Source organism: Urocitellus parryii, chromosome 4 (genome assembly GCF_045843805.1).
Source record: "Urocitellus parryii isolate mUroPar1 chromosome 4, mUroPar1.hap1, whole genome shotgun sequence".
Classification (NCBI taxonomy): Eukaryota; Metazoa; Chordata; class Mammalia; order Rodentia; family Sciuridae; genus Urocitellus; species Urocitellus parryii.
In genome coordinates, this window is record NC_135534.1 from 16,654,276 (window position 1) to 16,669,008 (window position 14,733).

The 14,733-nt window shown below is 34.6% G+C and overlaps 1 protein-coding gene across 1 annotated transcript; it reads left to right on the forward strand.

The window, feature by feature from the left end:
* The first annotated feature begins 8,086 nt into the window (after window positions 1–8,086).
* LOC113176059 (olfactory receptor 5M5) lies at window positions 8,087–9,043 on the forward strand. Its single transcript, XM_026380443.2, has one exon. The coding sequence runs from the start codon at window positions 8,087–8,089 to the stop codon at window positions 9,041–9,043; it is 957 nt and encodes a 318-aa protein (XP_026236228.1).
* Window positions 9,044–14,733: the final 5,690 nt, after the last annotated feature.

Below are 14,733 nucleotides of genomic sequence, written 5' to 3' on the forward strand. Positions count from 1 at the left end.
GAAAATTTCTTCTACTCTCCAAATAACTAGTGCCCTCTTATTGATCTAAAATGCTAAATATTTCATAAATTCTTTTCTTGGTATAACCTGTTATTTTATCATAAAAATTAAAATATTGTATGTACATAAATATGTATAAAGCTTATCACAAAATATATTAGGGAAAGTCTGTTTCTGTTTCTGTTTTTCTTTTTGCAAACAATGAAAAATTATTAAACTAAGATAAGCAAAAATGCTAATTTCTTAAAGCATAATAATATCTCATTTTATCCTAGGAGTACAACTGGATCTTTAGAACCAGAATGTGCGATTCTATAGCCAGATTCTATAGCCAGAATTTGGGATTCTGGTGAGATTCTTGCTTCATTCTCTACATCTATCTATCTATCTATCTATCTATCTATCTATCTATCTATCTATCTATCTATTTTTTGGCCAGGCTTTATGATAATGAGGTTTCTTTTTTTTCTGATAATAAAATAGAGGAATATTTGGAATGTCAAGAAAATATCTGAAACTTTATTTTTTCTATAATTACAGAGTGATGTTCATTTAACAGGATAATAATTATTTCATAAAACCTTCATGAGGTAAAACAAAAAATGATGTCAAACTACTGTCTTCCTGTATATTTAACTCATGCTGTGCACTAGGAAACCCGACAGCATGCTAGGTAAGGTTAGTGACTGTTGAAAATATCCTCAGGATAAGGCTGGTAGGATACTCAGTATAGTGTTAACTATATGAAAAAAAAAAAAGACACTGAATGATTTTTAGACCCATATTGTTCAGCCTTACATTTCTTTTTTTTTTTTAATTAGTGAGTTGTGTAAAGGAGGTTTAAGTGCTTTACAAACAAGAAAAAAAATCTGTGCTACAACCAGCTTATTCATCACCATGATCTTCCTCCTCTTCCGCCTTTCTTTGCTTTTTTCTTCTTGATAACACCTTTTTTGTTGTTGTTGTTGCGTTTGGGATTTCTTTTAGCTAAGCATGCAGTGGTGTGTTTTCCTTCTCCGTAGCCTTCTTTTTCAAACTCTTGTCATCTGTAGCAGTGTTATTCCACATCTCTCCCAGTTTCTTTGCAACCTTATCAAAGGAATGCTAGGGTTATTCTCAGAAGAGAAGAGGAAAAAGGCTCACAAGGAAGCAAGCATCTGATGCTTCCTCTCCTTTTCTCCTTAAAGTTTTCACAAAAGAATGTATATGAGGTCATTTTGCTTCTCAGCTCCTGGGGTCCATGTTTGCTCATGGTTAGTTATTTTTCATAGTGGAACACAAAGCCACCCATTGTCCATCTGGTTCTAACTTGCTCCAGGGCTGTCTCTAAGAAGTTCAATGTACAGCAAGGGCGATGAGAGGGGAGACAGATGCTCATAATGGATTTTTAATATGGATTTTCTTTTTCTCTTGAGATCTTGCTAATTTCTCTGTTGATTCTAGGGTTCTTGTGATATATCATTTTCCCCAAATAGTTGCTCCATGCCATCTACAAATTAAGACTTCTTTCCAATATTTGTGAGTTTTTTTTATTGTGTGTCAGATTAGGTAAGTTTCAAAATTAACACCAATATGCTTTCTGGGGCAAAAAGTAGAGTCTTCCACTAAGCCAACAGGAGCCTCAGGAACGGATGTAATTAGGACAATGCACAACTGTGGCTTCTGCTCTTGCCCTTGCAGGTTGTCATGTTGTCTCCTCCCCCTTCCCCTTCCCCTCTTCTTACCTCCCCTCCTTCTCCTCCTCCTCCTTTTCCTTCTTCTTTCTCTCTCCCCTAATTATGTCTTCTTAGCTCTGTTGTCATCATGTATGTGATCTTTTGCTGACCTTTTTTTAGGCAGAAGTGATCATTTTCTCTGTCCTTCTTTTACTCTGTAACTAGAAAATCTAATCCATTCTGCACTACATACATTTCTGTGATCCAAAACACAAAGTCGTGAAGTTGAGCTCATGACTGTAGGACAATAACAGCACACTTAGAGGTTTTTGTCAAACCCAGGAGCATTGGCCTTTTAATAGGAGGAATCTGCTATTCATTTCTGGTCACTTGCTTCCCTGTCAGAAAGCAAACCAAGAAAAGTCAGATTATTTTTATTTTTATAAGAATTTCCTAATATTATAATTAATGTGAAATTTTTAAACATCATGTGAATAAAAACAAAATATCTGTGGGTAAAATCAAGCTCCATTAATTTGTGATAAATTCACTGAATAAATATTTGTGATCAATCAACACAGTCTAGGCACTTGTTCTGGTTTAGATATGGGGTGTTCTCCAGAAGCTCTTGTGTGAGACAATGCAAGGAAGATAAGAGGTGATATGTTTGGGTTTTGAGAGATTCTGCACAATCAGTGCACTAATCTGCTGATAAGGATTAACTAGGTGGCAACTGTAGGTAGGGAGGATCTGGCTGGAGGAGGTGGGTATTAGGGGCCAGCCTCTGGGGCACATATTTCTTCCCTGTGAGTCTTGCATTTTCTCCGCTTCCTGGCAGCCATGTCCTGAGCTGCTTTCCTTTTCCACCAGGATATTCTGCCTCACCTTTGGGCCCAGAGCAATGGAGCCAAGTATTGAAGGACAGAAACCTCTGAAACCCTGAGTCAAAATGGACTATTCTTCCTCTAAAATTGTTCTAATCAGGTATTTTGGTCACAGCAATGAAAAAGCTGACTAAACAACACTGCTCTGAGTGCTATGTAGACTGTGGTTACATAATATCAGTTCCCTTTTCTCTTGGGCAATGGTTTGCAAAGGAAGGTATTATCAATTAATTAAACCACATTGAAAACTAAGATTGCAACATGTGTCATTACAAAATCTCGGAACACAACTTGAAAGAGGACTATTATGCTGTTTTTATGTAAATTTAATGCATATAGAAATAGTCTTCCCTTAAGGATTATTATCTAAGCTGACCTCTGAATATAGAAGGCAAATCTGGAGAAAGTTTTTAGAGAAATAGAATTCACATCAGTGCATGAGGACTTATGGTGAGGATCTGAGTTTGAAAAGAGTTTGGCACAAATCAGTGAAAGAAGGAGAGAATGACAGAAAAAAAGGACATAGATGAAGACTATAGTGAGATCTCTGATTCCAATATGTCATTTGGAAAATATGCCTCTGATTAAGTATTTATGTGTCTATTTTTGCCTTTATAATTGTACTAAATATTATTTGAGCAAATGTGCCATATCCAGCTTATATTTGTAACTCTTAGATAAGTTTAAGAGTTGGTAAAAGGAAGTAAAAGTCAGGCAGAATATTTCAATCTTTCCCCTTTGTTTACATGATTTGGCAACTAAATACTACTAAGTATATGCTTATCAGATTATCCACAAAATATCACTTCCCAGCACCTGACTCTAATATCTTGAACTAACTCTTCTTCTATAACTCATTATGTTGACTTGTTCAGATTATTTTACTGATTGGATTTATAATTTACTCATGTTATTCCAGCCCCTTTGTGGAAAGTGTTGGTCAATACAGGATTCAGACAGGGAAGGAAACACAAAAACATCAGAGTTCATGAATTATACCAATATTAAATATCTTTATTAATTGCTATCTTCATTAATTAGAATAAGTAATAATCAATAATGCAAAAATCCTGTGAGACTATAGAGTAAATTCCTGATCATTTAAAGCAATCAGCTCAAAGTGATTATAAACTGATGAAATCACATTGCTGAATTCCCAAGACTCTAGAGGAAATAAGCCTAAACCAATTACTAATTTTCCCCTAGAGCGATCTTTTGTAGTTACATTGTAATTATGTCTTTAGGGTGTGTTGAAATATTTTAGGAATAAAAACTCCAAATTGCAAGTGGATATAAATCTTCTGCAACTCATATCTTGGACCACTAGTGTCTCTGAGAGAATCTTTCCTGGGATCAGGTAGGAATAAAAATTCTTTTATACTTGCACTTTCTTTTCTTGTTTCATATTTAGATTTATTAGTAGTGGACAGGTGACAGCAATAGCAGCTTTAAATGATAGCTTAGTTCTTTAGCCAGTTAATATAAATCAATGTGCATTTGTTACTTGGATGTGTCATGGGAGAATATTAAAAATTATTAAACTATGTGTTGAAAATTCTCACCATTCATACAAGTATTGAACACATATTAAGAAAACCAAATTTAGACAATATAGATTAGACAACACACATTTAGATCAAAAATGGAGCAAACACTTCCTTTGATCATGGTATTAATATGTTTAGAATAATACCCATTGAAAGGACAATCCCCTGATCCCCAAAAAAATATTTTATCAGAAATAGTAAAAAGAAAAGAAAGATAAATTAAGATAGATTATTAAGATGAAGAAAGATAAATTAAGCAGGAATAATATTTATTCTAGGAATCATATATATCTATATCTATCTCTCTATACATAAACATATATATATATATATATATATATATATATATATATTTCAATGTTTCTAGAACATTAAAACCCCTTTTTAAATTATTAGAGAAAATTGGGAGGTAACTATAATATTAACTAAGGGAAACATTACTACCAATGAGTGTAGGTTTGGTAAACCCCTGAGTGTAATATCAGAACTTTGGGGATGCTGGACACCTTGGGAACTAGTCAAACTCTGACACTGAGTAGCCTTGGAATCCCATGGAAATAGTCACTGCATCTAGGCAAAGAGACTATTTTCTAAATAAAGATTCAAAAGAATCTTCCCTGAGAAGCACTAAAGTACACTGCACAAAATGATCTGGAACTCAGGTTCCTGCATTGTAACAAGGTAATGTTCCCTGCTCTCGTTATTTGTGAGACACTGGAATGAAAAACTAAAGGGAAGGAAGGTGCTGGAGTCCATCAAGGAAAGAGCTCCTTCCTGGAAAATTAATATCCACAGTTCTACTCCCACTGCCTGGCTGCTTATCTCTGTTCCCTACCAGTGTGTTTTTTTTTTTTCTTTTTTTTTTGATTAATTTCCCAGACTTATTTTGTCTTATTACCCAGTAGACGTACTTTAGGGGCTTAATGACTGAAATTAAGCTTCAGTAGCACTTCTATTTTCTTGGGCCTTTTCCTTGGCGTCAACCTCTTCTAGTCTCCCACTGAATCCGTTTAACAGGAACCTTGTGTCACTGTGCTCAAGGACTAGTCAGTAACTGACAGTAGTTGCAGGCTAGCCCAGTCCTTCTGACACTTGCATTTTAACAAGCCTGAGAGAAGACACACTTACCCATAAATGGACATTTCCAAAAGTAGTATTTCAGGTACCAATGACATTTGTAGAAATGTGTTTTTGCTGATTGTGTTTCTGACTATCATTAGTTGTGATTTCTTTATTTTTTTGAGCTGGGAGGATTGGAAATTTTTGGAACTTCCAACTTCATCTAAATACATATCATGCTTACCAATTCCTCATAAATGGCACCCCTTATATTTTGCTTAATGACAGAACCCTAACAACATGCCAAGTGACAAGTAATGTGGGTTTAATTTTTGAGTCTTCCCATAATAAAAAATAACTATATGTATTTATAGATATCCTTGTGAATCCAATTCATTAAGTGGACAAATCTGTGTTGGGTTTATTGTCTTGTTTTTCTTTATCATTTTAACACAGAGGAAAGCAATTTCACATTATCAAGCCAGTGAAACCTCACATGTAACTTTATTTCTGTTGTTTAGTTCAAGAAGGAATATAGATATTTAAAAACTCTTTGCTATACTTGCTAACTCCACATCACCCAGATTTTTCATATAGGACACAGATGTTCTGGGAAAACCTCTGTTGAGAGGGATCTCTACTGCTCTTCCCCACTGTGGTTTAATTATTTTTCTATATGCTATTTCTACAAAGAACAAAATGGTCTGGCTCCTACAAAACTGACTTGTCAATTTCTCTCATATTTTAATGACTTATTCTGTATTAGCATAGGAATTAGAGAATGGTAAGAGTCATGACAGATCAATTTGGCTGTTGCTTACATAAACATTGAATGAATAAGCAATCTTTCTAACCACAGTAAACAGTGAGGGGTGTTTTAAGTTTGTTTGGCTATGTACTGCTTCTTAAATTTCTTATTTGTAACAGTTGAAAACTCACCTCGTTTCCATGTGAAATATCTCTGATTTCTCTTAAGTGTCTCCTGAGAAAAGTCTCTGTATGTGCTGTTTATACTACAGAAATATTTGCCCACTCTTGCCCAAAACCATTTCCATGTTTTTCTCTAAGTTGCAGTTAAAGGTTATTGTTCTTCAACACCTAACCTGATTTCTCAATACATTGCCCAAGATGTACTGAAATAATATGATTATGAGTTCAAATTCTTTCTTATTGAACTAAGCATATTTCATTATAATTTTCATCTCCCCTACCATGAAGACACCAAGCCACTCTTCAAAGACAAGCACTGTTATGGGTTTTCTTTATTTTCTCAGGAAACAGCTTGCATGTTTGAGATTGTGTTTGATGCTGCTTCTGTACAAGTTTATCTCATCTAATGATAAGATTATGCAGCATTCTGAGAGCACCAGAGTCAAAATAACTAAATCACATTCATGTATGTATGTGACTGTCTTTCTAGGAATAGTTTACACAGTGGAAGTACAGAGCTGGTGACACTGGTATTGCATGAAATTGTTGTTTGTAATCACAGAAGATCATGCCTACATACTTCTGTTGTCTGCCCTTGTTAAAGATAGGTTTACAACTAAATTTAATTGCCAGTGCTATTTTTTGTAGAGTTTACATGAATTTAATGAATTCTGATACTTAAAATCTGTTAAGTTCGTATAACAGGGGCCATGTGTTACCACATAGCAGAGATTATATTACATATTTGGAGCCTCTTTATACTGGAACCACACTCTGATTCCCTTCATTCCCTCATATTGTGTTGATGGCTATCATAGGCAACTAGGTTTTGATCCCTTACCTCTTATGAAATAAAAAGGGATAACTTTGGGAATACAGAATGAAAATATATTATCTAAAATCCCAGGACAATAATTTTCAAATTTTTTAATTATAACTGATATTATTTCATTATTTGAATTGGTAATATTATACGAATATGTAAATTCACTGTAACTAGTATCACCTGAAAACTCTGTACTAAGAATAATTCTTTCTTCATTAGTTTTTATTTTATAATTCTGGACATTATAATAGTAGATGAAGACAGTTGAATCATTTGTACATGCTTTTGGCAAAGTTTACAGTTCAATTTATATTCTATCAGCAGCATAAATTGGTCAAGGTTTTTTTTTTTTTTGGTGGTTCTGGGCTGGAACACAGGGATTTGTGAATGTGAGGCGAGCACTCTACCAACTGAGCTATATCCCCAGCCCCCAAGTTTTGCTATACTTCAAATACCCTTACATGTTTTCTGGGATATATCAGAAAAAAAGGTAAATAGATGAGCAAATGAAACTATGCTTTAGTTTTGGGTGTCTTTTTTGCCCTTTTTCTATGTATGTCTCATCATGCCGTATTCATGCAAACTCATGTAACTAAAAAAAATCTCCTTGTTATTCAAATAGGCTTTTGTTATTTTAAAATTTGGAATCTTATCTTGGTATATTTTCATATGAAAGTTGTGCTCCTAAGTCTAACAAATTTAGCACTAAACCTTATTCCAGAGAATTTCCTTAAAGAAGCTCTAATTCTGGGCTTATATAGACTGTAGAAAGTGAAGCTTCTAAATATGCACACACTGTTGGTGACAGCAAAAAAACCCAAAAATATTTTCTACACAAATTGTACAGAAGCAGCATCAAGCACAAATTTTAGATCCCCGTGGTTCTATAAAGGGAAGCTGGAGGTTCAGTCTGATATTGCACAAACTTTAACTCATAAATCTCCCATTCACATACACATTGGTGGCTCAGGAGACACTGTAGGAATCATCTGCACAATGTATACTCAGCTATTTGAGCCCAAGACCTTCTTACGATAATCGTCCCCTATGTTCTCAGACTTTCTCCAATAATACTGTGAGGGTTCATGAGAAAGGAAGAGTGGAAGAAAGGGAGAATAAGTGGGAGAAACCTCTGAGAGACATCTTATTCACCACCTTCATTCATTTCAATTCACCCAAGTGAACATGTTGGTATCTAAGAAAATGGTCAGAGGAAATTCTACCTTGGTGACAGAATTCATTCTCTTGGGATTGACGGATCGCCCAGAGCTTCAGCCCATCCTCTTTGTGCTGTTCCTGGTGATCTACCTGATCACTGTTGGGGGCAACCTTGGGATGGTGGTGTTAATCAAAGTGGACTCCCGCCTACACACTCCCATGTACTACTTTCTTGCCAGTTTGTCCTGTTTGGACTTGTGCTATTCCACTAATGTGACTCCCAAGATGTTGGTGAACTTTTTATCGGAGAAGAAAACCATTTCCTATGCTGCCTGCTTAGTGCAGTGCTATTTTTTCATTGCCATGGTGATTACTGAGTATTATATGCTAGCTGTGATGGCCTACGACAGGTACATGGCCATCTGTAACCCTTTGCTTTACAGCAGCAAGATGTCCAAAGGAGTCTGTGCTCGCCTGATTGCTGGTCCCTATGTCTATGGGTTCCTTAGTGGCCTGATGGAAACCATGTGGACTTACCGCCTGACCTTCTGCAGCTCCAATATCATTAACCACTTCTATTGCGCAGATCCCCCCCTCATCCGGCTCTCCTGCTCTGACACGTTCATTAAGGAAACATCCATGTTTGTGGTAGCAGGGTTTAATCTCTCCAACTCCCTCCTCATTATCCTCATCTCCTACATCTTCATTCTCATGGCCATTCTGAGGATGCGTTCTGCTGAAGGCAGGCGCAAAGCCTTTTCTACCTGTGGGTCCCACCTGGTGGCAGTGACTGTGTTTTATGGGACCCTGTTCTGCATGTATGTTCGACCTCCCACGGACAAGTCAGTCGAACAGTCCAAAATCATTGCTGTTTTCTACACTTTTGTCAGCCCTATGTTGAATCCCATCATTTATAGTCTGAGAAACAAGGATGTGAAACAAGCTTTTCGGAAACTCATCAGAAGAAATGTGCTCTCTAAATAAAGTCACCGAGTATCTTTCTTTCCATAAATCAGAGATCTATTTGTAAGAACTGTATCCAAATTTAACAGAATTTATAGTAATGCTCATTTTATTGCCATAATGAAAATATATAATCTATCAGCAAAACACAAAAGACTTATCGTTTCCATGACATATAAGGGTAATGTTTGTGTGAACAGGGAGGAGGTGTGCATTTAGATATGGAAAATGAATATTCTTCTTTTGTATGTATACTTTTGTATCTACAATTTTATACATTATATTAAAAAAATTATACATTTTATTGAAAGACATCTAGAGTAAAACATTTCTTTCCCCCACCCTGACCTTCCAGTTTTACTTCCAGATTTACTACCATTAACAATTTCTTAAGTTTTCAGGAAAAAAAAAATTGTACCAGGGATTGAACCCAGAGGTGCTTACACACTGAGACACATCTACAGCCCTTTTGATTTTTTATTTTGAGACAGGGTCTCGCTAAATTGCTGAGGCTGGCTATTTTGATCCTCCTGTCTCAGCCTCCTGAGCCACTGGGATTACAGGCATGCACCACCATGATTGGCTTCCAGAAAATTTTTTTAATATGTATCTACAAAGAAATGTGTGATTGTGTGTATACTTTTACACAAAATGGGTAAAACACATTGACTCTCATGAGCTGATTTTTAGTGGCTTATCATTCTATAATACTTACTGCATAGGGATTCAATCCTGTGTTTCAAAGGATTGTCCCCACATCTGTGGAGGAGAACTACTCTGTTTCACCTCTGGGGAAACATTTTATACTAACCCTTCATGTCAATTCTGAAATCAACTTATTTCTCTCACTTGGGAGGATAACTTTCAATAAGACACCTTCTTCTTTCTGCCACAATAGAATACTGGAATGATTTTCAAGACAGCTACTTTTTAGATATTAACTTGTTTGGCTCCTACAAGGAGCCATAGGACTGTCCTCAAACAATTGTGACTTCTGTAGAGCTTATCACCAGTGACATTTCGGACCAGGAATTCTCATGCCTTCCAACATCTCTCTTTTATTAATAATTTTTCTGGATGGATCTGAAATCTGTTATTTCTTACAGTTTAAATTTTACTACCATTGCTTATTTATGGATCTAATTTTAGAGTAAAACATGTTGACTTGTTTGCAAGTATTTTAATGATAAACAAGACAATAACAAGTTGATATTTTAAAAGATGTAAAATCCTAGTAAATGTGAAGTCACTTATTATCAGCAAAGTTGACAAAATTTTAAAGTACCTTTGTAAGTCACACATTGCTTCCTCTACCAAGGAGTTTTTCAAGAGCTTCAGAATGGTACAATTATGTAGGGGTTGTGAAAGTGCAAAGAGCAATCAACACAATCTGTTATATGGTCTAATGTAATAATGCAAAAGTACTGATGCACCCGAAGAAAAAGCAATTGAATCTGAGTGAATAAAAGTTCAGTGATTGTGCAAGATACACACATATGCATCCTTTATGTACTCTCCCCAGCCCACCCAGCTGCTACACAAGGTTACTTCAAATCTGGAAAAACATCTGTTAGAACGAATTTGTGTTCACATCTATGCACCTGTCTTTCAATGAAAAAGGAAAAGCCACAGACTGTAAATGGTCGATGTCTCAAATATAAATATTTTTTTCTCAGTTTTCTTCAGAGTGGATTTCTGCTCAGTACTTCCCACCGGGTAACATTTTCCAATTCATTCATTCTATTTTACTCCATACAATTATTGTAACTAGATGTTTTTATACAAATGTCTTCATATGGAAACTTGAATTGCCCACAGATTCTATAAAACGCACATATTAAACAAAGAACAGTTTTTCAGTTGGTATACTTAATTAATAATTTGTGGAATTCTACTTCAACATACACTTGGATGTATTACTACCTCACTAAACACACATATTTAGTTTTGCAAACTCACCCCCTTTATTATTCCAATTTATTTTTTCTAATTTCAGTCTTTATGCTTCTATCTTTACAGCCTAACTTGGAACCAAACAAAAGTACAATGATGATTTCATGTAAAATAATAAACAAATCTTCATTGTCAAAATCAGTTCTGTGCTCCCATTTTTGGAGATTTAAGAACAGCATCTTTGGATGGACCAACAAAAGAGTTCAAGGAACTATACTATTAGTCATAAGTCAACAGTAAATTCAGAAATACAAATGACCATAAATCATTGTCATTTAGGGATGACTCTAGCAATCTGAAACCCATAAAGATGCCCAGATACACACAAGTTTAAGATAAATGAAGAATTACACTAGGTGACTTCACGAATTGACAGGCTGGCTGGAATCACACTGTCAACCTGTTAATACTGTCTATTTTATAGTCCATCTTATAGTGTGTAGGACATAGAATAAGTATATGCTCAGCTACTGGATACATTATTTATTGAGAAAATTGGGAAATATGATAAAAAAATAGAGAAGATTTATGGTACTTCCTAAGAAATAATTATCAGAAGATATTTTATATTTTCCCCCCTACTTTATTGAAAGTGTCATACTTTAGTATTTTAGTATTTCTTTAGTAAAAATATACATATGTATTAAAATTGTTTTATAGATTCACAATTTTACAATCTTAACATTTCTTACATCAGGTACTTTTTATTGATATATATATATATATAAAACATCTGTTAGAATTCTATAAAACACACACACATATATATATATATATATATATATATATATATATATATATATATATATCTCAATAATAAGACACATGCACACAAAAAAGAGAAAGTGTAACATTTTTTACCAAAGAATAAGCATTGTTTTAACATATATTGTTTTGTTTAGTCTGCCTGTAAATATTGTGGGGTCAGTGTTGTAAACTGTATTTTAAAGGTCAGGTCATAATCTCATTATTAACCTAAAATCACATAGGTCTGAATGCAAGTTCAAATCTGTCTAACATTAAAGTTTATACCCATATCGCCCTGTAAAATTCTTACTATACTCATAATTGAATCAATGAGCTACATTTCCAGCTCTTCTTGTATTTTATTTTGAGATAGGTTCTCATAAAGTTGTGGCCAAGTGGTCCTCCTGCCCTAGTGTGGAGTAGCTAGAATTACAAGTGTGTGTATTATGCTCTGTCCCCTATTTTCATAATATTCTTTTCCCAACTATTCTTCATTTAAGGAAAAAATCATGAAATGAATACTACAATCATTTTCTGTCTTTCAAATGCATTCTTTTTTATTTTTATTTTTTTGCACCTGGTTTTGCACCTGGGATTGAACTCACGCAATCACTGAGCCATCCCCAGCCTATTTTGTATTTCCATTTAGAGATGAGGTCTCACTGAGTTGCTTAGCACCTTGTTGTCGTTGAGGCTGGCTTTGTCAAACGCATTCTTGATCAGATTTTATACATACAAGCACACTAAATAACATGATCTACTACAAGGAAACATCTTTCTTTATAATGTGTCAACAAATTCAAGTTGTTCAATAAAGTGAGTTTGTGGTCAGGTCTTGAATCCATCATTTTTCTATTAAATTAATAGGTAAAGTCATGGAATCAAACAGAGTTGGCACATTACTCAACTTCTCTCTCCCTCAATTTCTTCCTCTTAGAAATGTACATTATTTTCTCTTAGGTATGCATCATAGAAGAATCTATGGATTGATACTTATAAAGCACTTGAGACAGAACAGTATTTACTCAGTAAAAGTTAGCTTCTTATTTACCATTACTAAAATTTTATTTCACCTCTTTATTCTTTCTATGTTTTCCTTTATTGCAGCTATCTTTCCTCAGATATAATGGGTGTGTGTGTCCTCTATGACAGTATAAATGCCACAAGGTCAGAAAAGATGCTTTGGGAGTAATTCCTTTCTGTTGCTTAGCCTGGTACATAGTTTGTGCTACCTAAAAAAGTGATAGATGCATAGCTACCTTAAAATCGAGATATTAACTTTCATAGGGTGATAGTATGTTTCTGTAAAAGATGTGAAACATTGAGGGAATCTCAAATAAATAAGTTAAATGTGCATAATTCATATATAATCAGTCTGCTTTTATTTCCTTTCAACAGAAGAATTCATCTGGAAATGTTCAGAATAAACCAGACTCGAGAGAAGGAATTTAGCTTCCTGAGGTTGACCACTTGTTCAGAGTTGCACCCTGCCTTCTTGGTCTTATTGTTTGCATTATGCACTCTCCTTGTTGTGGAAGACTTGGGCACACATCTGGAGACCACATCGTCAGTCTGTCTCCACACCCATCGGTCAACACCACAAATTCTGACTAGCTTTTTATTTGAGAAGATCTTTTTCATAGTCGGTTTATGTCAACACTATAACATGATTGCATTCCTGTTGACTTGGTGTTTTGTCCCTGCAGGCATCTGTGGCAATCACATCCGTATGGTCATCTGCCTTCCATACAGTTACAACACGGAGTCTAGAGTCCTCCACACATACATGGCTGCCTTTGCCAGTATGTGTGGTTTCACATAGACTTGTTTAGCATCATAGCTGCCTTCTTCAGCAATATCAGAGGACTTCGTTGTGTTTTTGCAGGTTGCCGCTACTCAGATTAAAAAAAAAAAAAGTATTTTACTATAAAACATGTTGGACCTCAATAATATTCCTTAGGAGTGTATAGAACTCCCAAATTTAAATTTTATCAACAAATTTGGAATCTTTCTATTTTGTAAATTAGCAAAATCTTTCTCTTTTTTCCTGTTTTGTTTTTTAATTCTATCTTATAACTATGATGTGGTAATAGCATCTCATGGAAGGAGTCAGTAGTAAACTAAAATACTATCTGCTGTGTAGGTTTGTGACTTTTCCTCTGAACCATCAAATAAAAGAAAGGAAGAATGCAATTCTGGAAAAAAAATGAGAGAGAGAGTTAATTTTATGTGTTAACTTCACTGGGCTAACGGTTTCCTAGATGGCTGGCAAAACATTATTTTGGGTGTGTCTATGAATATTTTTTTTTTCTGGAGGAAATTGTAAGATTAGTTAGTAGACTTGAAGAAGATCTTTCTCATCATGTGTGTTGGCCTGATCCAGTCTGTTGAGGGACTGCCAGGAACAAAAAGACAAAGGAATGGCAAGTTTTTTCATTCTGTTTGATCTGAAGCAACCATGTTCTATCTTCAGAAGTTGTTTATTCTAGTTCCTAGATCTTAAAGTTGCATCAGAATTTACACAGTCAGTTGACCTAAGTCCCAGGTCTTCAGACTCAGACTGAACCATGCCATGGGCTTTCATGTTTGTCCAGTTTTTAGATGGAAAATCATTGAATTTCTTGGTCTTTATAATTGCATAAGCCAATTCCATATGCATATAGAGCAAGTATGCAAACACACATGCACACACATGCATATATATATATATATATATATATATGTTTTTGTACATATTTATGAAGATATACATGTATATATGTATTATATGCATGCATTTCAAATATGTACATATACAGTGTATATGTATATGTATGCACATGTATATATGTATACATATATAAATGTATACATACATATATACACTTGTATACATTTATATATGTATGTCTATATTTATATATGTATACATATATATATATATACATATATACATGTGTATACATAAACATGTACATATACACATGTATATATGTATATATATATATATATTAAATACATGCATATAATAC